The 22,368-nt window shown below is 53.6% G+C and overlaps 9 protein-coding genes across 9 annotated transcripts; 4 read left to right on the forward strand and 5 right to left on the reverse strand.

The window, feature by feature from the left end:
* Positions 1-313: 313 nt before the first annotated feature.
* Positions 314-700, forward strand: CABS01_04845 (uncharacterized protein; the record flags this gene model as incomplete). The annotated part of the gene is made up of 1 exon (XM_060538215.1): positions 314-700. The coding sequence occupies one exon, from the start codon at positions 314-316 to the stop codon at positions 698-700; it is 387 nt and encodes a 128-aa protein (XP_060389877.1).
* Positions 701-1,835: 1,135 nt separating this feature from the next.
* CABS01_04846 (uncharacterized protein) lies at positions 1,836-2,561 on the reverse strand (the record flags this gene model as incomplete). Its single annotated transcript, XM_060538216.1, has 1 exon — positions 1,836-2,561. One exon carries the CDS (start codon positions 2,559-2,561, stop codon positions 1,836-1,838), a length of 726 nt encoding a protein of 241 aa, XP_060389878.1.
* Positions 2,562-5,085: 2,524 nt separating this feature from the next.
* Positions 5,086-5,790, forward strand: CABS01_04847 (uncharacterized protein; the record flags this gene model as incomplete). The annotated part of the gene is made up of 1 exon (XM_060538217.1): positions 5,086-5,790. The coding sequence occupies one exon, from the start codon at positions 5,086-5,088 to the stop codon at positions 5,788-5,790; it is 705 nt and encodes a 234-aa protein (XP_060389879.1).
* A 54-nt stretch (positions 5,791-5,844) lies between these two features.
* On the reverse strand, positions 5,845-9,325 carry CABS01_04848 (potassium/sodium efflux P-type ATPase; the record flags this gene model as incomplete). The annotated part of the gene is made up of 5 exons (XM_060538218.1): positions 5,845-6,396; positions 6,461-7,423; positions 7,486-8,006; positions 8,089-8,971; positions 9,068-9,325. The coding sequence occupies 5 exons, from the start codon at positions 9,323-9,325 to the stop codon at positions 5,845-5,847; spliced, it is 3,177 nt and encodes a 1,058-aa protein (XP_060389880.1).
* Positions 9,326-10,434: 1,109 nt separating this feature from the next.
* On the reverse strand, positions 10,435-11,268 carry CABS01_04849 (uncharacterized protein; the record flags this gene model as incomplete). The annotated part of the gene is made up of 1 exon (XM_060538219.1): positions 10,435-11,268. One exon carries the CDS (start codon positions 11,266-11,268, stop codon positions 10,435-10,437), a length of 834 nt encoding a protein of 277 aa, XP_060389881.1.
* A 450-nt stretch (positions 11,269-11,718) lies between these two features.
* CABS01_04850 (DEAD/DEAH box helicase) lies at positions 11,719-14,485 on the reverse strand (the record flags this gene model as incomplete). Its single annotated transcript, XM_060538220.1, has 2 exons — positions 11,719-14,150; positions 14,221-14,485. 2 exons carry the CDS (start codon positions 14,483-14,485, stop codon positions 11,719-11,721), a joined length of 2,697 nt encoding a protein of 898 aa, XP_060389882.1.
* Positions 14,486-14,871: 386 nt separating this feature from the next.
* CABS01_04851 (DnaJ domain-containing protein) lies at positions 14,872-15,597 on the forward strand (the record flags this gene model as incomplete). Its single annotated transcript, XM_060538221.1, has 2 exons — positions 14,872-14,946; positions 15,028-15,597. 2 exons carry the CDS (start codon positions 14,872-14,874, stop codon positions 15,595-15,597), a joined length of 645 nt encoding a protein of 214 aa, XP_060389883.1.
* A 476-nt stretch (positions 15,598-16,073) lies between these two features.
* On the reverse strand, positions 16,074-18,203 carry CABS01_04852 (uncharacterized protein; the record flags this gene model as incomplete). The annotated part of the gene is made up of 2 exons (XM_060538222.1): positions 16,074-17,711; positions 17,808-18,203. 2 exons carry the CDS (start codon positions 18,201-18,203, stop codon positions 16,074-16,076), a joined length of 2,034 nt encoding a protein of 677 aa, XP_060389884.1.
* A 1,957-nt stretch (positions 18,204-20,160) lies between these two features.
* On the forward strand, positions 20,161-22,252 carry CABS01_04853 (uncharacterized protein; the record flags this gene model as incomplete). The annotated part of the gene is made up of 2 exons (XM_060538223.1): positions 20,161-21,430; positions 21,483-22,252. 2 exons carry the CDS (start codon positions 20,161-20,163, stop codon positions 22,250-22,252), a joined length of 2,040 nt encoding a protein of 679 aa, XP_060389885.1.
* Positions 22,253-22,368: the final 116 nt, after the last annotated feature.

Here is a 22,368-nt window from a genome sequence, read left to right on the forward strand (position 1 = left end):
TGGCCGCAATGGTCGGCCGCAATAGTCGGAGGCGGCCCTCAACCGCAGAGGTTCTGAACTTTGATGGCGACGTAGAGGTTTCCGGAGAAAGGGCCAAATGGGCCAATATCTGCGTACCAGAGCTCGCAAAGATTCTTTCCATCCTCATCGCTTCCAACATCGCCCAAAGCTGCTCTCCATTCAAACCAAACAAATCCACCAAACAAATCCACCAAACAAACCCATCAACACACAAACCACCACCTGGACAGCTAGTCAGACAACCAGTCAAGAGGTTGGCCAGTCAAAATACCACCTCGACGAGAACCCAAAGATGCCCGTCGACAAGTCTGCCCCTCTCGGGCTGGGCGCCCTCTTCGGCCAGCTCGACGCTGTGGCCATCGTGGCCAACGTGGGCACGCCCAAGAAGTGGCGAAGTACCTTCCGGCGGTGCGGAATCCGGCTGGGCGACAGTACGAACGCCGTGGACAGCCGGGCCGGCACGGACGTCAAGATCCGGCATATCGACGCCGGCTTGGAAATCATGCTCTACGGAGCCAGAAATCCCTCCGATACGGGCCATATTATGGACGTGAGGGAATATATAAGGGGCCCCCTGACCCTCGACGAGAAGGAGTATGTGATGCGGGATCTGGCCGCCCACGCGGGCTGGCACCAGGAGGTCTTATGTGCGTTGGAGTGGGTGCAGCTCGCCCTCTAGACGGGCGGGGGAAGGTCGGGAGTTGATGAAAGGAAGACAACGGTCGAGTCGGTTGACTGCTGTTTTGATTAGTAGTTAGGTATGGAGCGCAATATACCCAGTTTTCCCCAATACGTAATACACGGTACGGCCCCGGCGGATTGCTCCGTCGGGGGGATTATAGTAGTTATAATAAGTAAGTTAAAAAAGCTAATTATTAATTAAAGTACTTTTTTTAAATAAGAGCCCTTTACGTTTAAATATAAAGAAGTTATTAAATATATAAAAGTAGTACTTATATTAATACCGCTATTATTAATAATACTTTTAGTACTAAGTAGGGCTATTTTTACTTAACAAGGCCTCGAGATTATATATAATTTTAATATATATAAGCTTAGTATAAAGATATAGTAGAAGTACTAACGAGCTATTATTAATAAGATAATTAACGTAGTTAATAATAATACGATTAATTTTATAAAGGCTCCTTAGTTATTAATACTTATAAAGTTACGATTTTAATTAATTAGTAATTTTACGTAGTTAAACGTATTATAGAATTTAGTTAATAAGGATTATACTTATAATATTAATTTTATAATAAAAAGTAAAATAAATAGACTTATTAATAAGTACGAGGCTAAAGTAGAGTACGAGGCTAAAGTAGAAGAAGTTATTAAATTACGGGTTATAAGCTATATAAAGTAATTAATAGTTAATTAAGTAGTTAATTAAGTAGTTAATTAAGTAGTTAATTAAATAGTTAATTAGGCTACTTCGTTAATTATATTAAATTAAATTAATTCGTTAATTACTATACTTTTTATTAAAATAATTTAATTAACTATAAGTTAATTAACGGCCTCTAATTAGTCTAATTTATTCGAATACTAACTACGTAGAGCCTAGCTTACGTATATACCCGAGACTGGCGGTCGTGTGGCAGCCGTAGCTATACTTAGTAGCAGAATAGCGGGAGCTGCTGGCAGAATATCCTCGCCCGAGAAAAGGGACTTTGGTAAGTGCTATTTGACATCGGTCACATGAAGGATCAACAAGAAGCGAAGTAAGCTTAAAAGGTTGACCAATGTCTAACATTGAATAACAGGATCAACTCAGACCAAGGTTCCATTACTCACTTGGCAAGTGAATCTCAATCGCTACAACCGATCTCGATACCCTTAGAAAACAGCTTGCCTCCAACAGGAATGAATCCAGCAAGAGCACCAGCAATACTGCCAACCCAGCCGCATCCACCGCTCTCCGAGTTGGCAGTAGCAGAAAACTCAATAATCAAGTCATCAGGCTGCAGCTGACCGTCAATGTACGCCGTCACCCGCAGCGACGACGGCACCTTGTGGCCCCAAGTATGGTTCATGCACTGCGCCAACCCGGGCGAGTTCTCCCTGCGGCACGCGTACTGACAATTTCTCGAACTCTGGGGACCACACGCCGCGTCGGGCGTGTACCCAACGCTTTCCATCCACGTCAGTCCCCGGCAGCCGTTGAAGACCTCGTACCCGTAAGGGTCTGAGACTCTGCTGAGAACCTCCCACATGGACTGGACGAGGCCGTCGCGCATCTCGTTGCCCTCGAGGCCTGGCGTCTTCCCCCAGGCTCCGTTCATCTTGACTCGCACCGTCACGTCCGGGTCGTAGTCGTCGGCGTGCGTGCACTCGTTGGTCTGGGCGCCGGCGGAGCGGTCCGTCATGATGGCTCTGGTGTTGCCGGTCTCTCCGTAGATGGTTTGCCACGTTACGGCGAAGAGGTCGAGGTTGCCGACGTCGATCATCCTGTCGCTGAATCGCACTTCCATCTGGACCGCTGCCGAGGCCTGGCTGGCCAGAGTGGCGAGGAGGAGTGTACCGATCGTCTTCATCTTGGTTCTTACACTGGATTCCTGGGCATGATGTCAGCTTTAACGTCCTAGTAAATCAATATTGTTGTGTTTAGGGCTTACAGAAAACTGCAGTAAAGAGATTAGAGAATATTCCGATCACAGGACTCTAGCGATGGCTTCCACAGATGTCTGAGGGTAGCCTGCATTCGAATTTGAGCCAAAAGATGGGCTTCAAGTCCCTATTATACTTATACTCACATCAATTCATCGAGTGGCTCCATCCATCTCACGATAATCCGAAGCCTGCCTAGTTATTGAACTCAATCTGCCATGCTCCAGATATCATACTCGAAAAAGGGAATGCAGTGTGATGGCCTGATAGGCAAATACCCATAACCTCCAAAAGTCTTCCATCTACAAGCGCCTCCTCGGAAGCTGATTGGAAGCAATTTAAGCGTGCCCGACAAAAGTGCTCCTGAATTTCTCGTTACCAACTTTGAAGCTACCTAAAAAGGTGCCCCGGTTGCTCAGCCGGTCACAGCATGGGAATTGCGCACCTTGAGGAATAAGGATTTTACGGCACATGCATGCCACGTTTCTGACATGTCAAATCCCATCGGCTTAGGATACCAGGAATGAAAGGACCCTCTCCACGTTGGAACCAGGGGCGTAGCTGGGGAGCATCCCATAAAGGAAGTCTGGAGTTGCATTGACGTACAAAATTGGGAAGTCTTCCCCATTTAAACCACTATTTACGGTCCAAATGGCAGGAGGCTCAATCCAAAAGTTCCCCCTGACAGGTTGGCCAAGAATATCGAGGGCATGCGCGTTTCAGTTGTTCAAATCAGCACCCTCCAGATCAGGCATCCCGAGTCATGAAAAGAAGCAGGTGGTGAGCAGGTTTGCTGAGAGCTTCTTCGTTGTTTCTTTTGCACAGCACTACTGCAGTACGATGGATACTCAAACGACATAGAGTTCATATTCACAATTGCTCGCTGAAAACTGCGAGCATTTCCTAAGGTCAAAGTCTTATGCACAAAGTTCATCGTGACAAGGCAAGCAAAAACTGGCGTTCCAACGTATGGCGCGACTGCAGACTTATTGCTCCTCCTCCAACGAGTTCTCGTTGTCGTGATATCCAGGAGCAGACCCTTATCAAAATGGCAATCTTCAACCGTCACACGGACCTCCGGCCGCATTTCCAGAAATGTGCTGCCCACCACATGCAACTGTGGGCACCTCGTCCCATATCTCACCTAATATTTACGCTTATCCGCTTAGATCCGTTCCTGAAGTGGTCTTATAAGGAGCCGGACCCAGTCTCCATCGTGGCATTCCGATCCCAAGTCCTCGCCCACTCGGGAACTCGGTCTTGGTATGGCCAACTACCCGCAAGGGTTGAGGGGCTGCGAGTCATTCAGAGCTCCATAGGGCTGACTCGTGTAACAACGGCGGCGAGATCCGATGCGATGTTGGTTTGAGTGGAAGGTGATTATACTCCATGGGTTCCTCTCTGAGTTAGTCGACATGTACCCATGTTGCTGTGTCCAAGCAAGTGTGCAGCACAGTATCTATTTCGTATGTCAGTACTTCTTTTATCAGTTTCCTTTTGGCCCTACTAAAGCAAAGGCAACTCCGACTGCTACTGCTATTATAAGTGGTCTTTCTTCTAGTCTTCCACATACGCTCTGAAGAGAAGCGCGCGGTGATTCCAGTGCTAGTGGTTCTTAGAAAGGGGTCACTCGTGTGTAAGCCGGTCTCATTATCCATCGCCCGCTTGCTACGATTAAATAGATGAAGCTTGGTCTTGAAAGGGCCAATGTCTCAACGACGGGGCTTGATCGAAGGCCGAAGTCATTTGCCTCATGAGTCACGAGCAAAACATACCCTTTCTAAGGGCTAGCGCTCACTCTGCAACCTTAGTAGGGCGCCAAGTCATTGTATTTTTATTGGGGATATTCGGGATGATCCATGATGAACCGCCTCCCTCAAACCAGTAGATTTACGCATAGAGACTCTTACGTCTTCGAGTGATACATCTCCATCAAGAACCCTAGGAAAGATACCAGCTCGATGATTCTAGATACTTCATGATTCTAAACATCCTGACTTTCTGTCAATGAGAGCGTTTAATCGACCACCAATCACCAAAACTTGGGGATTAGGCATGTAGCAATAACTTACATGATCTTTCTCTATCTATGTTTCACTGTCGTCTCTCTGTATTCATTGCATTCCGAATTACTGCCTTGGCTCAGATATTCGTAGAACACGTTGGCAGATGAAAGCAGCTTGAACTTTATGCTCTCGCGTGGCTTGGGTAGGCGCACTTTATTGGCGATTTGACTTTTAGTATGTAACGGCGAGGAGTCATCAATTAAGGAGGCATCTTTCTCCGGAACGTGTACCTTTCTGATGTTGTGGTCGTTCCCATGGTTCAATGTTCTTTCCTTCTGTGTATATGTTCGATTCCGAGGAAGGAAAGAACAATAAGACAGCAGCCTCTGATCTTGAATACATCAAAGCCACGACGAAACAAGAATCAGTCAGACAACTTCAAAATATGTCTCCAGCAAAGAAGAAGCCCGGCAAAAAACAGCCATCCTCCGATCCTCCCGATAGCGATGACTCTAGTCTACCCGTCTTCTTCCACATGCCGCAAGAGAAGTGGCCATGGCACCAATTCTGTCAATGGTATCCCTCCGTCTTCACCGTCTCGAAACAAGAGATTTCCGTCCTTTGCGGCCGCGAAGTTGACCCCGCCGACCCGTACGGAAGCATCACCGTCACCTGCGCGGAACAGTTCATGATGTACTGCAAGGCAGCCTACTTCGGCGACACGCAGCGACAGGCGCGTATCATGCAGGAGAAGGACCCCAAGGAGCAGAAGAAGCTCGGCAAAGGCACCGTGGGCTTCAACGACGCGAGGTGGGATGAGGTCAAGAGCAAGGTCGTGGAAGTGGGCAGCATTGCCAAGTTTGGGCAGAATCCGCACCTCAAGGCGATTTTGATGTCCACAGGGGAGAGGCTGTTGGTCGAGGCATCGAGAACTGACCGCATATGGGGCATCGGGTTCAAGGCGGATGAGGCTATGGTGAACCAGGCGAATTGGGGCGAGAATCGCTTGGGCAAAGCGCTAATGGAGGCGAGGAGGATCCTGAGAGAAGAAAAAGCTCAAGAGAGAATGGGAACGAAATCAAAGAGCGAGGAAGATGTGGAAGAAGAAGAAAAGACAGGGGGTATGGCTCACGCCCAATACCTGCCCTGACAATATTGCTAAAGTCTACACACAACAACTATCTCTGGTTCCAAGCAAACAACTCTATACTTGAGCTCCGTTCGACTCCGCAAATCCGCTGTCACCCTTGGCTAGCATTCTCCTCGCATACACTCTCTTCGCCCACTTATAGGCTTCGACACCAGCCATGAAGATGAAAACATCGACAAACACAATCGCCCACTCCCAGCTGATTCCATGATGCATAAACACCACATGATCCAACACGGGTATGTACAGCGTCGGAAACACAACAAAAAAGACAACTGTCACAGACAAAAAGAGAAACTTGTTACCCCACAGATGCTGGCCCCAAGCCTTGAAACCCGCTGGCATGTAGAAGAGAGACCGGCGTGAATCAATAAGCTCCCATGCGAAGAGGAGGAAGATCCAGGTCATGGTCGTATAACTTGTGGCACGAGCGCGGAATACGGGCTCGCAGGCTGTAGAGTAGGCGTTGTTGCACTCGATACCGAGGTTGCCGCCGTTGAAGCCGAATACAACCAGGGTGAAGGCTCCGAGGACGCAGCCTGCCATAATGAGTCCATAGACCACCATGTCGAGGATGAATTCGTGCGTGAAGACGCCGTATTTGAGCTGGGATATCGCCGTCAGTATTCAGTTTACTACTTCCACCAACACATCAGAGTAGGATGCTCACATTTTGTGGCGGTCGTTTAAGAATGTCTGGCACCGCCTTCTCAAATCCAAGTCCAGTCTCACAGAAAGCACCCGTACCAAGCAACATCCACAGAATCTCCACAGGCGACAACAGAAAGACCGACGTATCAGTCTCGTCCTTGAACGCCAACCCCGTAAGCAGCGCAATCACAAATCCAATATTTGCCGCCAGGACGTGGAGGATAAACTTTTGGATATTGTCAAAGATCCGGCGGCCTTCTTCGATGGCGTTCAGAATGGACGCAAAGTTATCATCCGTCAAGACGATGTCGGAAGACTCCTTCGCCACGTCCGATCCAGAGCCCATGGCGATGCCAATATCGGCCCGCTTCAGACTCGGGCTGTCGTTGACTCCATCGCCAGTCATGGCTACGTACCGACCGCGGCGGTGAAGCGCTTCAATCATTCTAACTTTGGTACTCGGTGCGCATCGCGCCACCACTAGAGGCAACTGCGGCAGGTCATCGATCTGGGCGTCGGTCAGGGCGTCAAAATCGTGTGCGGGCATGACCATCGCCTCGGCAACGTCGGCAGCGAGGAGCCGGAGCTTTTCGGGCGGCGGCAGGATGCCAACCTCTGTGGCGATGGCTCGGGCGGTCTGGGGGTGGTCGCCGGTGAGCATGTGGACGACGATGCCAGCTCCTTGGCACATCTCAACACTAGGCCGGGACTCGGGACGGGGAGGATCGTAGATGCCGATGAGGCCGCGCAAGGTGAGATCAGTCTCGAAGTTGTTGCGATTTGGGGCTTTGCCGTCTGCAAATTGGGCTTCCGAAAGGTCACTGCTAAGAGTTCGATGTGCGAGCGCGAGAACACGTAGACCTTGGCCGGCCAGCACCTCCATGTTGGATATGATGTCTTCTCTGTAGCGGTCGGTCAGAGTGCGGGTATCGTCACCGTAGGCGATAGTGTTGCAAGAGCTTAAGACGCGCTCGACAGCGCCCTGTAGGGTCATATTAGTCTATCATAGATATACGTTGATTGATGTGTGCAGCTTAGGCTCACCTTTGTGAAGATATGCATCTCTTCCGAGGCCACATCCTTGAAGATGACAGACATCTTTTTGACATCCGAGTCAAAGGGAAACTCTGCAATTTCTTTCCAAGAAGCTTCTGAGCCTTGGCACAGCTGCAATCTGTTCCAGCCAAACCGGGACGCAAACACCTCAATAGCAATCTCAGTGGGTGCTCCGCTAGCTGTCCACTCCCCAGAGCTGGTGGGATCGTCTACGGCCTGCTTCAACGTTGCCAGATTTGCAAGCGACGCGACATTCAAGAACCATTGCAGAGCAGGCTTCGTCGCAGGCTCGTGGTGCGTATCAATTGGCTCGGCCCGTAGATCGTGCTCTTTCTCGGAGACGGAGCCGATGTCCTCTGGTTGGCCAGCCGCAAACTGGACTTCACCGGCAAAAGGATTGTATACGTCGTTCGTGGTGTGGACAGAGTACGTGCCGCAGCCCGGAAGCCAAGCCTTTCGGACTACCATACGTCCTTGGGTAATCGTACCGGTCTTGTCGGAGCAGATATCTGAGATGTACGGTGGTTAGAGATTAAACGATGACGAGGCAAGATAGTCTCCACCGAGGTCAATAGGAGATGGATCACTTACTGCTAACTCCTCCAAGCGCTTCCAGACTGGACAGATTCCGAACAATGACGTGTCTCTCAAGCATCTTCTTGGTGCCAGCAGCCATGGTGACAGTCAGGACCAGTAACAAAGAAACAGGAATCGTCCCAATCGCGGTAGTGACTGCGTAGATAATCACATCCTTGCGAGAATCAAACTTGTTAACGCCAAGAACAACGATGGCGCAGATAATAGCAAACAGAAACAGCCACAGAAATAACTGAGAGAGCTTCCTTTGCAATGGCGTGCCGATGGTAAGTCCCAGGAACTCACCGATCCACGATTTGGTAGCCGTGTATCCAGCGGCAAAGTACGCAAAGATCGAAGCGCTCCCATCCTCGTTGCGCTTCACCCGGGACTTATCTCCCGAGCCGCCGTTCAATGCACCAGCAATGAGGCCAATCTCGGTGAACATGCCAGTAGCAAACACGACGCCGCGCCCGCGACCCTTTGTAATGACCGTGGAGCTGTACACTACATTAAGTCGATCCCCAGGGCCCGTATCTTCGTCAAACACCGAATTGGGCATCTTGGAGACAGGTGCGGACTCTCCCGTAAGTAACGCTTCATCCGCCTCTAGGTTGACTGCCTCAATGAGTCTGATATCCGCCGGCACCGAGTCACCCGTGTTCAAGTCGATGATGTCTCCAGGTACTACGTCGGCCGTCTGTATCTCGATCGTCTTGCCGTCCCGTACAACCTTACATGTCGGCTTGCCGAGGTTCTTCAGCGAGTTGATTGTCTTCTCGGCTTGGAGGGTCTGGAAGAAGCCGATGAAGATGTTCAGGACGATGATGCCGCCTAGAATGCCGCCTTCGATCCAGGCTTGGATGCCGAAACTTGCGCCGAGTGCTAGTAGGAGGACCTGTTTCAAGTTTCGATGGTTATCTCGTGTTGTTTTTCATTTCCACGAGCCAGACAAGCGAGATTCTGCCTATTTTAGACTCGAGAGACAACTTACCAGAGTCATGGCGTTGAAAATCTGCTCGAGAAAGATTTTCAAGGGCTGAACGCCCTTTTGTTGACGAAGCTCATTGCGCCCCAATTCGGCCAACCGACGGATGGCATCGTCGGGGTCTAACCCTTGGGTTGCGTCGACATGGAGTTCTTCGAGAACCTGAGCAGCCTCCAAAGAGTGAGGTGGTCGAGAGAGAGGCTTGTTGGATTGTCCTGAGGCATGCTCCTGGAAGGAGTCTGCCGTCTTTTCGGTTGCTTTCATAGCTCAAGATCTGCTCAAGTTGCAAGTCTGCAATCAACTTTAAAGTCTGATGGGAAGGGAGCAATGCAACTCCGACTTTGACTGTACGCCGTGATATTTGTAAAGCGGTATCTTTTCGACATCTTGGCCTCGACGCAAAATTCCTCGCTCTACTGGAAACTACGAAAGTCCAAATGCATCATAACGTTCACTCTGCTGGTCCCGAAAAGGCAACCAAGACACAACGGCAACGACGTAGAGAGTTGAGGGCCCATTCTCTGCTTTTCTCATTCGTTGGTAGACTTTACTGGTGCTACCCAGCTGATGGAACCTGCGAGATGAGTCCGAATGTCCGGTTGCCATTACGAGGGCTGTACGTAACAAAATCCCAAGTCATTGGCTGATTTCTAGACAGTATGAGAGAGTATAGAGTCAGTTGACTCGATTGTAGAAGGTTTGGCGAAAGACAAGCTGTCTTGACTGGGGCTAGAAAGATTACAAAGATGTTGCTGAAGTAGTCCGGGAGAAAGCCATTTTGCGTTCCATCATAGTGGACGGGAGCGACCTGGCAAGTGCATGTACGGCATGTAATTGACTTGCCTAATCGGGCAATCAACGTTTGAGCGCGGCTGACTCATGTGGGGAGCCTTCCCGCGCACGCAATGAGAATAAAGGTCTTGGGAGTCGATGATCTCCGGGTTGTGGGACATGAACGTGAGGCCTTCTTTTGTGAGGCCCGTGGAGGCGGGGAGACGCTAGGCGAAAAGAAGCAGCCAAGACGCAACCCAAGGCTTGTTTCCGCTTGATTCATGTTTGCTCCGAGATACTGAAGTCAGCAACACTATCCAGATCAAAGATCGTTAGCCTAAGCGACGGAAACAGCGTAACTTGCAGGCTTGCTACAGCACATCCCACAACATCGACTGAGAGTTTCCAGATTCTACCACGAATGATCGAACTAGCATGCCAATGATCAACTCTGCTTAGGAATCCAGTATACGTCCCGGTTTTCGTATTCCGCATCATCCCTGACCAGAACTTTATAGCTGTGTATTACCAATCTCAAGGAGAAACACCATCAAACCCAGCGAAGACCCCCTTCACTTCAGCAACTTGAAGACGGCGATGGATCACACCCCCATCAACCGCCTCATGAGCGGCGTAAACCTCCCCTCCCCATCCATAAGCTGCGCCGCAGGACTCACAAAGTCATCAGCGTAGTGTGCCATACACCCAAACCACCCATACTCGTCGATCCACTCCTTCTCGTCCATCCACCCGCTCAGTTCCTCCGTAAACGCCTCCACCTCGCCCGGGTCCCGACTGATAGACGCAATCTCCGACACGTTGAGCGGCAGCCCGTACCGCTCGTACATGGACGTCAAGTACCTCTTTGCATGCTCGACATCGCCGCTGTAATAGTGCACCCCAAGGAAATCTGGCCTCATTTTCTTCTTCTTCTTTTTCTCGTTCTCGTAGACAATCGTCATAAACTCCGCAAGCCACGCCTCGCCCCCGGGATCGCTAGCACACGCCGGCCCAACAAGCTTCTTGCCCCTCTTCTCCCGCAACTCGGGCACGACTTTGTCCAGCCACCAGGCCGCGGCGTCCGCCGACGAGATGCCCTGCCGCTCCGGTTCGTTGAGGTAGTGGACCATCTCGGCGTCGGAGTCGCGGATCCAGTCCCACTCTTCCGTGTCCAGCTGCGCGCGCGTGCGGATCATGGGCCGGAAGGGGAGCCGGCCCTTGAGTTCGGGCGGGTACCATGCGTTCCAGTTGTGGACGGATTTGAACGGGGTGACTGTAAGCGGCGCTCTTGCTTCTCCTTCTTCTGCTGCTATGGGCTTATTGGCAGAGTCTGATGGTGATGTGGTTGTGAAGAGTTGATCGATTGCGTCTGGGCGGTCGCGGGTGTTGGTGTAGTCCCATAGGAGGCAGCGTTTTGAAGGTTTGGGGGTTGCCATTTTGGGCAATTAATTATGCTGAAAAGACTGACTACTGATCTAGGTATTGTGTTCTCTTGAGAAATGATTGATTTCTGAAAGAAGAATCTCGTGGAAATGAGGACTAGTACTTGGCAATTTGTTGATAATTGGCAGTCATCATCCGGAAGTGCAGTGCCGCTGCCTTACGTCACGGCCTCCCAAAACAAGTTCGCGGCCACCGGCTCCGATTTGGCAGAGACTCCGCCACGGCAACGTCGTCCACCTTACGCGTCCCCCAGAGGCTACTGACACCGGGGACATGGCTCATCAGTTATCTCCAATGTGTTGGTCCATTGACATGATGACAAGAATTCTTCAGTAGCCTAGACGAGCACGGAAAATACCGCACAAGTCTTGAACAAAACGCTTTTCTCTTCCTTGATATATTTTGACAAATGGTGTAGGCCCCAACACGGAACCGGACGCCCTCTACTTTCTGTTGCGCTGCGGTCTCGCGTTCTTCTCCATGCGCTTCTGCTTCTCCCATCTCGCCTTCCTGATGTCCTCGACACCCTTGATCTCCTTGCGACTGCCCGCGCCGTCCTTGTACTGGCCGATGCGCTTCTCCTTGGCCTCGGCGATCCTCTTCTTCCGCACCTCGTAGTCGTCCCGGAACTTGTCGGCCTGCTTCGGCGCCTTCTCCTGCTTGTGCTTGTACTGCCGACCGGACGGCAGGTCCGGCAGGTTGCCCTTCTCCATGCCGCCCACCTGGATGCGTCCCAGCCGGTTGGCCTTGCGCCAGCGGTCGAACCGCCCGCTCTGGAAGCTGGCCGCGATCTTGACGCCGCTCTCGCCGCGCACGAACTTGGACCCCTTGGAGCCGTCCTCGTCGTTGGCCCGCGCCACGTACTTGTTCTGCTTCTTGTCCCAGCGCATGCCCGCCGCCCGCGTCGGCTCGCCGAAGCCCTTGGCCGTCTCGTCGTTTGTGAGGTCCATTTGCACGTCGCGCGCCGCCTGCACGAAACTCGACGTCTGCGCGCCCGATGTGACGCCGTACCCACGCTCCTCGGCTGCGTTGATCGTTCTCGGGGTGTAGGACATGAAAACGTCCGAGTCGCGCCAGGAATCCGGCTTCTTCTTCTTCTCCTTCTCGCCTGTGTTGGTGATTGTAACCTCGAGGCCGTCGTTGTCGTCGGAATCGTCAGAGTTGTAGGCTTCTGCGGCGCCGTCGTCCACTTCCCCATCGATTCCGTCATTTGAGTCGTCCTCGGCACCGTTCAGACCATCCATGTCGTCGTCTGAGTCTAGCTCCTCCTTCTTGTTGCCGCGGTGTGGTGTAATGCGTTTCCTCAGCTGCTTCATGACTTCGACTGCCTCACTGCTCGACCCCTTGCCTCCCTTTCCGATCTCGAAAATGGTCTCAGCAGGCCTGAAGCCACTGATCTTGGCCATCATGTCGTTGCGGGCTTGTTCCACAGCGCTAGCGTCTTTACCAAACAGAGGATGAAGTTCGTGCCATCCCTTTGTACCCACAAGCTCTCTGGCTCGTTTTGCGCTCTGGCTTGAAGCGGAATGCCTAGTCTTCAGGTACAGCTTCTCAGCTTTTGTCGAAACTCTACGCAGCGCCTCCAGGTCGCCCTCCTCTTTCAGAATCTTGTCCATCCACTCCATGTTGATCTCGATTCTGTCTCTCTTCAAACCACCCACAACGACGTCTTCGGCGTACGATGGGTTTTCGGTCTCGTGGCCTGCGACCAGTCTGCGGCCAAGGAACAGCTGGAGATCCAGCAGGTAAGGTGTGTCCAGTTCGCGCACAATACTGTATGCCCAACCTCTTTGACCGGCACGGGCCGTACGTCCGACACGATGGACAAAGACCTTGGGTTGCGGAGGGAAATCGTAGTTGATGACGTTTGCGAGAACGGGGATATCGATACCTCTGGCGGCAACGTCCGTCACCACTAAGATGTTTGCTCTGCCGTTTCGGAAGTTCTCGGTGTTGATGCGACGCGCTTCCTGGTCGAGTGAACCGTAGACGTGAGAGACTGCGTAACCGGCCTTTGTGAGAAGCTGCGCCAGATATTCAACGTGATGCTTTGTTGCTGCGAAGATAATGGTCGAGTGTTCCGTCGGTTTGCCGGTGCCGCCACCCTCACGCTTTCGCTTCTTTGATGGTACAACATCCAGGGGAACGCCGTCTGGTGTGCCTTGTGGCATCTTGATGAGATCGTTGAGAATATGCAACAGGGAAGCCTCCTTTTCGGCTCCCTTGACGGAGAAGAAGGCACTCTCGAGATCAGGGGAAACCTTGGTCTCGGCGTCCAATCTCACCAGGCTCGGGTCTTGCAGACCGGCCCGCGCAAACTCAACCAAGGATGCTGGCAGTGTGGCGGAGAACAGTAGACTCTGTCTCGACAACGGAAGGGCGTGGAGAATCTCGGTAAGCTGGGCAGCGAAACCCATTTCGAAAAGACGATCGGCCTCGTCGAAGACGACGTACTTGATGGACGACAGGTCCAGACCCATTTCGACCTTGAGATGGAGGAAACGACCGGGGGTGGCGATGACGATATCCGGGTTCGACGACATCATGCTGAACTGGTCTTCCATGCTGTCACCACCAACGAGTAGGATGCACTTCAGGTCGGTCCCCTTGCTGAACTCCTTGACGACCTTGAGCGTCTGGAGCGCAAGTTCACGAGAGGGTGACATGATGAGCGCGCGCGTGCCGACCTTGGCGCTGTGGGCGCGCAGGCGCTCGATCATGGGAATCACGAAAGCCGCAGTCTTTCCGGAACCGGTTCTCGCCATGCCCACGACATCCTTGCGGTCCAAGATCAGAGGGATCGTCTTTCGCTGAATCGGCGTGGGGACGGAGAATCCCTTCTTCGTAATCGCGCGCAGGAGACCGGCATTCAGACCTGCATGCCACAAAGATTAGCATCTCCAGCGAAAGGGCCAAGGTCGTGTAGGAGGGGTTCGGCAACTTACCCATGGCCTGGAAACCACCACCTCTCTTTACCGACTTTCCCTTGATGTTGGACGACTTGCGGAACGAAGCAGCCTGCTTCAGCGCAATGAAAGCTTCGTCGCCATCCTCATCTTCCTGCCCCTCTTCGTGGCCGTTCAGGATCCCGTCCATGTCAAAGTCAATGTCTCCCACATCCTGACCCGCGTCGCTGCCATTGTCGAACAAGTGATCGGCGATGTCGACCTCTCCGTCGGAGGGAGTGGGAGATGCGGCGCGACGAGGCATCTTGGAGCTCTTTGTGGGTTTTCTGGCGAGGCCCCGGATTTTGCGGTCGTAGGTTTGGGCCCGTCGAAAAAGTTGATTTTCCCAAGGCGCGGGTTTTGCGAAACGGCAGAACATCCAGGAGCTGGGCGGCGTCTTTTCGAAAATTTGGGCTTGGGCGGGACGAGAAATTCCTTATCGGATGGTCTTATCTTAGCGTCGTGGGGCAAGCGTTCGTCGGCAAGGGTCTTTAGCGGGTCCAAGTGGCTGTCACTGAGCCTCGTCTCGTGCTCACCAACCGCACGCGACTATCAACCTTCAACTACCTTACATCTACAGTTCTCCTTGCCAGTCTACCGAGGTACAGCTGTCAATTTCGAATCTTCCTCAACAGACACTCGGTCATCACCATGGCGAGCGAAGACGTCAAAGAAGAGAAGGACGCTCTCGACGCGCTCGAGATCGAGGCAAAGGAGTTCGACAAGGTAATGCGACCGCCAGACAAACCACGGTGCACACCTTCCAAAGCCAAACGCTAACAGTCTTCCCCTTCTCCCGTTTTATAGGATGCAGAAATCGACAGAATCCTCAAAGCCTTTAGGCTAGACGCCTACGCCGTCCTCGACCTACAACCAGGCGTCCCCGAATCCGACATCAAAATCTGCTACCGCAAAAAGTCCCTCCTCATCCACCCGGACAAGACCAAGAACCCGCTCGCGCCCGACGCTTTCGACCGCCTGAAAAAGGCCCAGACGGAGCTGATGGACGAGAAGCACCGCGAGCGCCTCGACGAGGCCATTGCCGACGCCCGCATGCTCCTCATCCGCGAGAACAAGTGGACCGTCGACAGCCCCGAGCTCAAGACGGACGACTTTGCGAAAAAGTGGCGCAACAAGGCGCGCGAGGTGCTCATCGACAACGAGCACCGCCGGCGGCGGCAGATGAAGGCGCAGATGCAGGAGGAGGGCCGCGAACAGAAGAAGGAGGAGGAGGAGATTGAGCAGCGGAAGCGAAAGAGGCAGCACGACCAGGACTGGGAGGCGACGCGGGACCAGCGCATCAGCAGCTGGCGGGATTTCCAAAAGGGAAAGTCGGGCGACGGGAAGAAGAAGAAGAAGATGAAGCCTATTGGTTGAAGTCTGGCATCACCACGAAAGGGGAAGGGGTTTGGGCCCTACTATGGGTTTGCATTGGTTTCTGATTACAGGCGGAAAGGGGGCTGGTGTTTTAATTGGATCGTTCTTCACTACAGTTCGACAGGTCTCGACTACGGATTTTCGGGCACAAAGCATGTGTACAGCATGGTTTTATCAGCAAATCAGTGAGTTTGTTGTTTATTGACCACCGCGGTTATGTCCCTAACCATTTCAGAAGTGCAATGCTCGTGTCTCTTTCCCCCAAACGTTCCCCTTATCACCTTTTGAGGGAGTTTTTATCTACCAGGTAAGCACCTTTCCCTCCCGTTCGTTCTATCGTGGCTATGATTTGCTTCATGATTTCAAAAACATGTACTTTTGACACATCCGCTTGAAAGCTTCGTGATATGTTAAGATCCCAGGAGTTGTCCGCCCTGCTCCTTCGAGATTCCGGTACCCAACCTCCGGATTCCCCCTCATGCCTTGTTCTTCTTCTTGTACTGAATGAACCGTCCCAGGTTCAACACAGCCTCCTCAGTACGCGTGCGCAGCTCAGGAAGAGTCCTCTTATCAATCGTCTTGACCAAAGCCTTGACCTTGGGCTGAACCGTCTCGAGGTGCTGGATAAAGTTGTCCTTCCAGAACACCTCCTTGTCGCACGGCATGTCCTCGTCTCCATAAATGTCAAACAACTGGTTCAGGGCCTCGACGGCGTCGGCCGCCGGGGTCTCTGGCAGGGCAGTCACCACCGTGATCAGGAACACGCCAATCTCCCTGTTGAGCGCAAGGGGCGCCGGGTCCCGCGCCAGCTGGCCCAGGACGCCGATGCACTTTACGCCGAGACCCTGGAAGGGGTCTTCGGGCTCCTCGTCCTTTGCCTTGTCTCCGTTGGCCGCCGTCTCGGCCGCCTGTTTTGAGGGCAGGTTCTTGGTCGCGTGGTACAGCGCCATGAACTTTGTGTGCTCGTCGCCGCCGAGGGGTAGGCGGCGGGGCAGGCTGCGGGACACGGCCCACGCGAGGCTGGTGACCTTTGTGGCGAGCTCGACGTCGGCGGTGTTGGCGGCCAGGATCGGGGCGATGACTTGGCCCCAGACGGCCTTGCCGGACGGGGCCCAGGCCTTGAGGATACCGGCGTTGTGGTCGTCGGAGAAGTCAAAGACGGAGATGGACCAGGCGATGTTGCTGAGGGCGGCCAGGGCGTGGGCTTGTACCCGGACGTCGTCGCCCTCTGCTTGTGATGATGACGGGGTCGCGAGGGTGATGAGCTGCGGGATGGCCTGCTGGACTAGCTCGCGCAGAGTGGGCAGGTCGTCCATGGTCGCCTCCTCGTCGACGTCGTCGTCGGCGCCGGTGACGAGGTCCATGTCGGCCTGCATCTCGTCTTCGTCCATGGAGTCGTCGTCATTCTCGTCGTCCTCGCCCTCGCCAATGTCTTCATCGCCCGAGCCGTTGTCCTCCTTGACGTCCTCGTCCATGGCGGTGTCGTCGTCTTCGATTCCGTTCCATTCCTCCTTCTTGGCCTTCTTGCTGTCGCCTCCCTGAAGGGACTGCTGCAGCGTGGTTCCAACGTCGGCCAGGATCTCCAGGGCAAGCTGAAGAACCTCGGTCGGGTTGGACCATTGGCTCCTGGGTGGCAAATCAGTTTCCGGCGTGGTGTTCTTGAGTGCCGATGACAGAGTCGGGATGAGTGAGGCGTCAGATAGGTCCTTGGGGCCCGGCGTGCTGTCGAACCAATGCAAGGTGGTGAAGATGTTGTGCAGAATACCACAGGCCAGGACACCCTTTGCGCCAGCGACTTCTTGCAGCTTAGTCAACGCCGTGAGCGGCTTGGGGCTCTCGTCGGCGACGACATCCTGCGCCAGACGCTGGTTGTCTTCGGAAAGGGTCAGGAGGGCAGAGAGAGCGTCGAGGCAGATGCTTGACGGTGTGTCGGGGTGAGCGATGACGGTGAAGAGCAAGTGCTTGATACCCTCGATGCCCACAATGGCTTCGAGAACCTCATCCTGGGCCTCGGCGAGGGCGGACAAAAGGCCAATGACGGACTCGGTGATGGTCCAGGTGACCTTTGTCTCGCCCTTGCTCAGAGATGAGCCCTTGGCAAGGTTTTGGAGAACCTGGGTTTGTCATGTTAACGCACGGTAGATACTCACACTCACTCACATGAACGGGTTCCTGTTAGTGAGTTTGAAATAAGTGACAACTTGACTTACAGTCTGAGAAGCAAAACCAATGGCGCTCAACACATCTTGACGGTACAGGTGAATGCAAAAGTCGGCCTCCTCCTCCTCGGCGAGAACCCTCAAAATGTCCCAACCGGCGGCGCGGCTGTCGAGGCTGGCGTCGGTGAGGGTCTCGTTCAGGACGATGTGGACAATCTGCTCACGCAACAGCAGCTTCCGGCACTTTTCGTTGGAGACGAGGTTGGAGACGGCCTCGGCGGCGGCGGTGCGCGACTTGGGGTCGGCGCTCTGCAGGTCCTTGATGACGGGCAGGATGGACTTTTCCCTGAGGGCGGCGAGCTCGGGGTCGGAGGGGGGCTTGACGGTTTTGGCGATGGGGTCCTTGCGATGGCTTGGGCCGCCTCTGTTTCGTCTTGACTTTCCCATTTTGTATGAGTATGATTGGCTGTATGAGTGAGATCTTATGTAGTGTGTTGTGGATGTGAAGAGAGTGAGGATGAGATATTGTGAGTTTTGGAGATGGCTTCTTATTCGGGGTTTGGACCAATGTTCGTGACCGACCCTATCAAAAAAGTTCCCAATGCTTCACTTCCCGAAAAAATAGAGTGACGAACAAAAAAAAAATTCAAAAAAAGGTGTTGCTATGGGCAGCCACAACGTGGCTCGTGTTCCCGCCCGGCATCCCGTACCACCGATCTCCATTCGCCAATCACCAGTCGTCTCACCAATTGGTCCCATCCATCGACCAGATCTATCAGTACGTACTCATTTTTCTCACGTTGACTGTGGAACACAACGTGGAATAACGGCCTATGGGATAAAGAGTACAGCAGGGATGGCATATTTAGTGTGCTATACATAGGCAGACGCGGGCAGATACATGGCTCGGATGCCCGATCGAGGGAGAGAGTCCAGGCTTGTTTTCCGGGCCGGAAAGTTCAAGCTTCAGTGTTCAAGGGACGGGATACCTGGGCTGACGGGAGCCTGTAAGGTACCTTTCCCCGCCTACCGCGTAGGGGCGCCACGCTAAGGTCAGGAACAGTACATTGCGTTCCCCAACCTTGTGAGACATCGGGAGAGACAGGTTCAATTGACGTTGAACACCTCTTAGCTGTCAAGTTAGGCATTTGGCAGTCGCGTTTGATGGAACTCAACCCAGGTACGTAGCATACGTACTGCCGCAAGTACGTACTTAGAATGATGGATGACATTGCTGTCACCGTGTCACACGCCCATTCCTTGCTTGGGACACCACCAGACGGACGCCGAGCCGGACACTTTAAACACCTTTTTTTCAACGGTCCCCTTAACGGACCTCACTTAATGCCACTTTTGCTTTTTTACCTTTTTGTCTCTCCCTCGATCCCTTTTGGTGCAGCTGTCATTATCGGCACTATGTACGTACAGATACGAATAATCCGTAGTCTGTACAGTCTTCGAATCCCCGCTGGCTCTCGCTCGGTCTCTCTCGCACACGCACACGTACGACCGTGACCACCACCTCTCAAATCCTCGAGTCCACGTCAACCTTGACCTATCACGGTTCACTAGGTAGCATACCATCCAAAGCAAAAAGCAAGAGCAAGAGCAAAAGCTTCGAGATCGTCCGTCCACCCCCACCACGCGCATCTTCCTCCGGGCCACGTCCGGACCAGCTCCACAGATCCACCACCCAGTACCCACCAAAGCTCGCGTCTGTGACATTGCACCACGCTGCACAGCCCAGCTGGAGCAGACAACCCTGGGATCTCAAATCTCTCGTCAAGGTCTGGCCCATCTAGGTGATCAATTGCCGGCAACGTCCAACAGGGGAGGAAAACGAAGGGGAACCGCATGGGAAAAGGGGACCACTCGTTGTTTCCCACACTTGCGCCGACTTTCTTACCTTTCGTGTACGGAGTACGAACGACTACCTTGCGCATCGCATCTCACGGCATCTCTCATCCCATCCCGGCCAGTTCCCATCTGATCCCGTCCCGCTGGCCCGCTTCAGCAACTGCGTCTGTTTCAACTGCTGTGCTGTCCTGTACGCTCGCTGCTGCTCAGCTTTAGCCTCGACCTTACTCGCCCTCCTCCTACTCCTGCGTCAGTTATCCTTCAACTTTGCATCTGGAGCTTTCCAACGGATAACGCAGCCCAGCCAGCTTCTCTACCACCTCGACGGGAAGATGTGAGACGCCCAACCCTCGGATCACCGCTCCCCCCTCCCTTGCAACTTTCAGTCCTTTTTTCGGTGAACGTGTACCATCCACGCACGCTTCGTCTTACCTTCGCTTCCACTTCTCCCTTGCCCTTCTTACTTTCTCTCTTCCCCTCTTCTTCCTTTAAACTGTCCTCAGGCCCGTCGCTGCTGCACCTCTCCGTCCCTCCCAGATAGAGAAGCATGCCGGATCCATGGCGCCAATTACGCTCCTTCGTTTTCCTCAGCGATGAAGAGATGGGGAAGAAGGACGACGACCATCACCGCCCTGGCGGCAGCGCCATCAAGAACCCCATGCTGCTTCGAAACAGGAACCCCCAATGGCAGCCCGCCGCCAAGATGCCCTCCCGCCGCCTCTTCCGACGCATCGCCTACCTCCTCGTCATTGCCGCCGGCCTCTATTACCTCTTGAGCGACCTCTCCCTCGGTTTCGGCCAACGGCCCCCGAACTACATCTACCCGTACCCCGAAGACGCTTCTCCGTCCCGCGATCCCTCCTCACGAAAGCCCGGCCGACTAGCTCAAGGTCAACCCATCCCGCCGGCCACAGAACACGACTACAATGGCCCCGTCAAGTTCCACCGGCTCGCCAACTCGCTACACGCCATTGCTGCTACCAAGGGCAGCCAGCCCATCAACCAAAATGTCCTCTTCGCCGCCTCCAACTTGCGCAGCATATCGAGCTTGCTACCGTTCGCTTGTAAGATGGGCACTGAGCTGAGGAGCTACGTACACTTTGCCGTCATGAGCAGGAGCGACATCAACCTCGACGAGCTCAAGAAGATCAACGGCGTGGACGATACCTGCTACATCATCTGGCACGATGCCCGAGCCGACTTCTCCCCCCTCTCGACCGACGCTCGACTCGAACAATCCGCGGTCCGCGCGCTGCGACACATAAGCACATACATGCATCCTCAAGCTATCCTCATTGACGGCTCCGACGACGAATACGTCCCCTTCACGAAAGGAATGCGCGACGAGACGGGCAGGCTCAAGACCCCGCTGATTGAGCTTCCCGCTGGTGCCTGGACACATCTTTCATGGTTGTCGAAGCTTGACAGCGCTTCCCTAGCTGCGTGGAACCAGGTCAGCGTCGACATCCTGATCCAGGCCCCGGCGAGCGGGTCAGGCAGCCTGTTGCGGCTGCTCAAGTCTCTCAATGACGCCGATTTCACTGCCTTCTCGATCCCTCACCTCACCATTGAGCTACCGCAAGACATTGAACCTGCGACGGCCAAGTTCCTCGAGACGTTCCGCTGGCCGCCGCCACACGTGCATAACCCCGGGCGCGTGCAGATGCTCTCCCTAAGGCATAGAATCCCGAGACAGCGCATGACGGAGGAGGAGAGCTCCATACGATTCCTTGAGTCTTTCTGGCCAACAACGCCAAAGTACTCTCATATTCTAGTTCTTTCGCCGCAGGCGGAGCTTGCGCCTGGTTTCTTCCATTGTAGGCATAATCCATGTCACAAGAACTAGAACATCTGACTAACGATTACCAGACCTGAAGTATGCGGTGTTGGAGTACCGCTACTCTCGCCTGACCACCCTCCAGAAATGGGACCAACGTTTGCTCGGCATCAGCATGACCACGCCTTCCATGTACCTGAACGGCAAGAAGGACTTCATCGAGCCGACGGCAGAAGGCGCAAGCGATCTCGAACCCGGAACTTCCTACCTGTGGCAAGCTCCCAACAGCAACGCCGTTCTCTTCTTCGGTGACAGGTGGATCGAGCTACACGGCCTCGTATCGCAAGTCGACGCGCTACAACACGCGCGGGGTGCCGAGCCATCGCCGGCGCTGATTGCCGAAAAGCAGGTCAGCAAGATGTACCCCTCCTGGCTGGAACATATGCTGCGCCTGTCCCGGCTCAGGGGCTACTTCACGCTGTACCCCAGCGCGGAGACGGCAGCCACGATCGCGACAGTGCACCAGGAGCTCTACCAGGTTCCCGAGGAATACGAGAAGGAAGGTGGGGAGGGTAAGAGGACGGCGAGTCTCTCGGAATCGAGGTTTGGCTCCGGGTCCCTGGTCCAGACGATGGACACACTGCCGAATAATGGTAGTCTCAAGCCCGCCAATGACCTTCCCCTGCTCGGCTGGGAGGGCGAGGGTACGAACCTTAGGCACATCTATCAAATGGCGATAGAGTACATGTTCACATGGCGCGAGCAAGTCGGTGGCTGCAGCAAAGAAGAGTCTCAGCGGGATCACGTGGATGGGTCCGCGAGGGATCTATTTTGCACACCAGATGGTAAACTCAAGGCTTAATGGAGAATGAAGTGAGTGCGGAGCAAATCCCAAGGAGGGACAGCCTGCCGATCAAGATGATTAAGAGAATCTTGTGCCAAGTGTATACTATATAGACCCTTTTCATATACCCACGG

This window comes from Colletotrichum abscissum (genome assembly GCF_030869225.1).
Source record: "Colletotrichum abscissum strain IMI 504890 chromosome Unknown Scaffold_9.1, whole genome shotgun sequence".
NCBI lineage: Eukaryota > Fungi > Ascomycota > Sordariomycetes > Glomerellales > Glomerellaceae > Colletotrichum > Colletotrichum abscissum.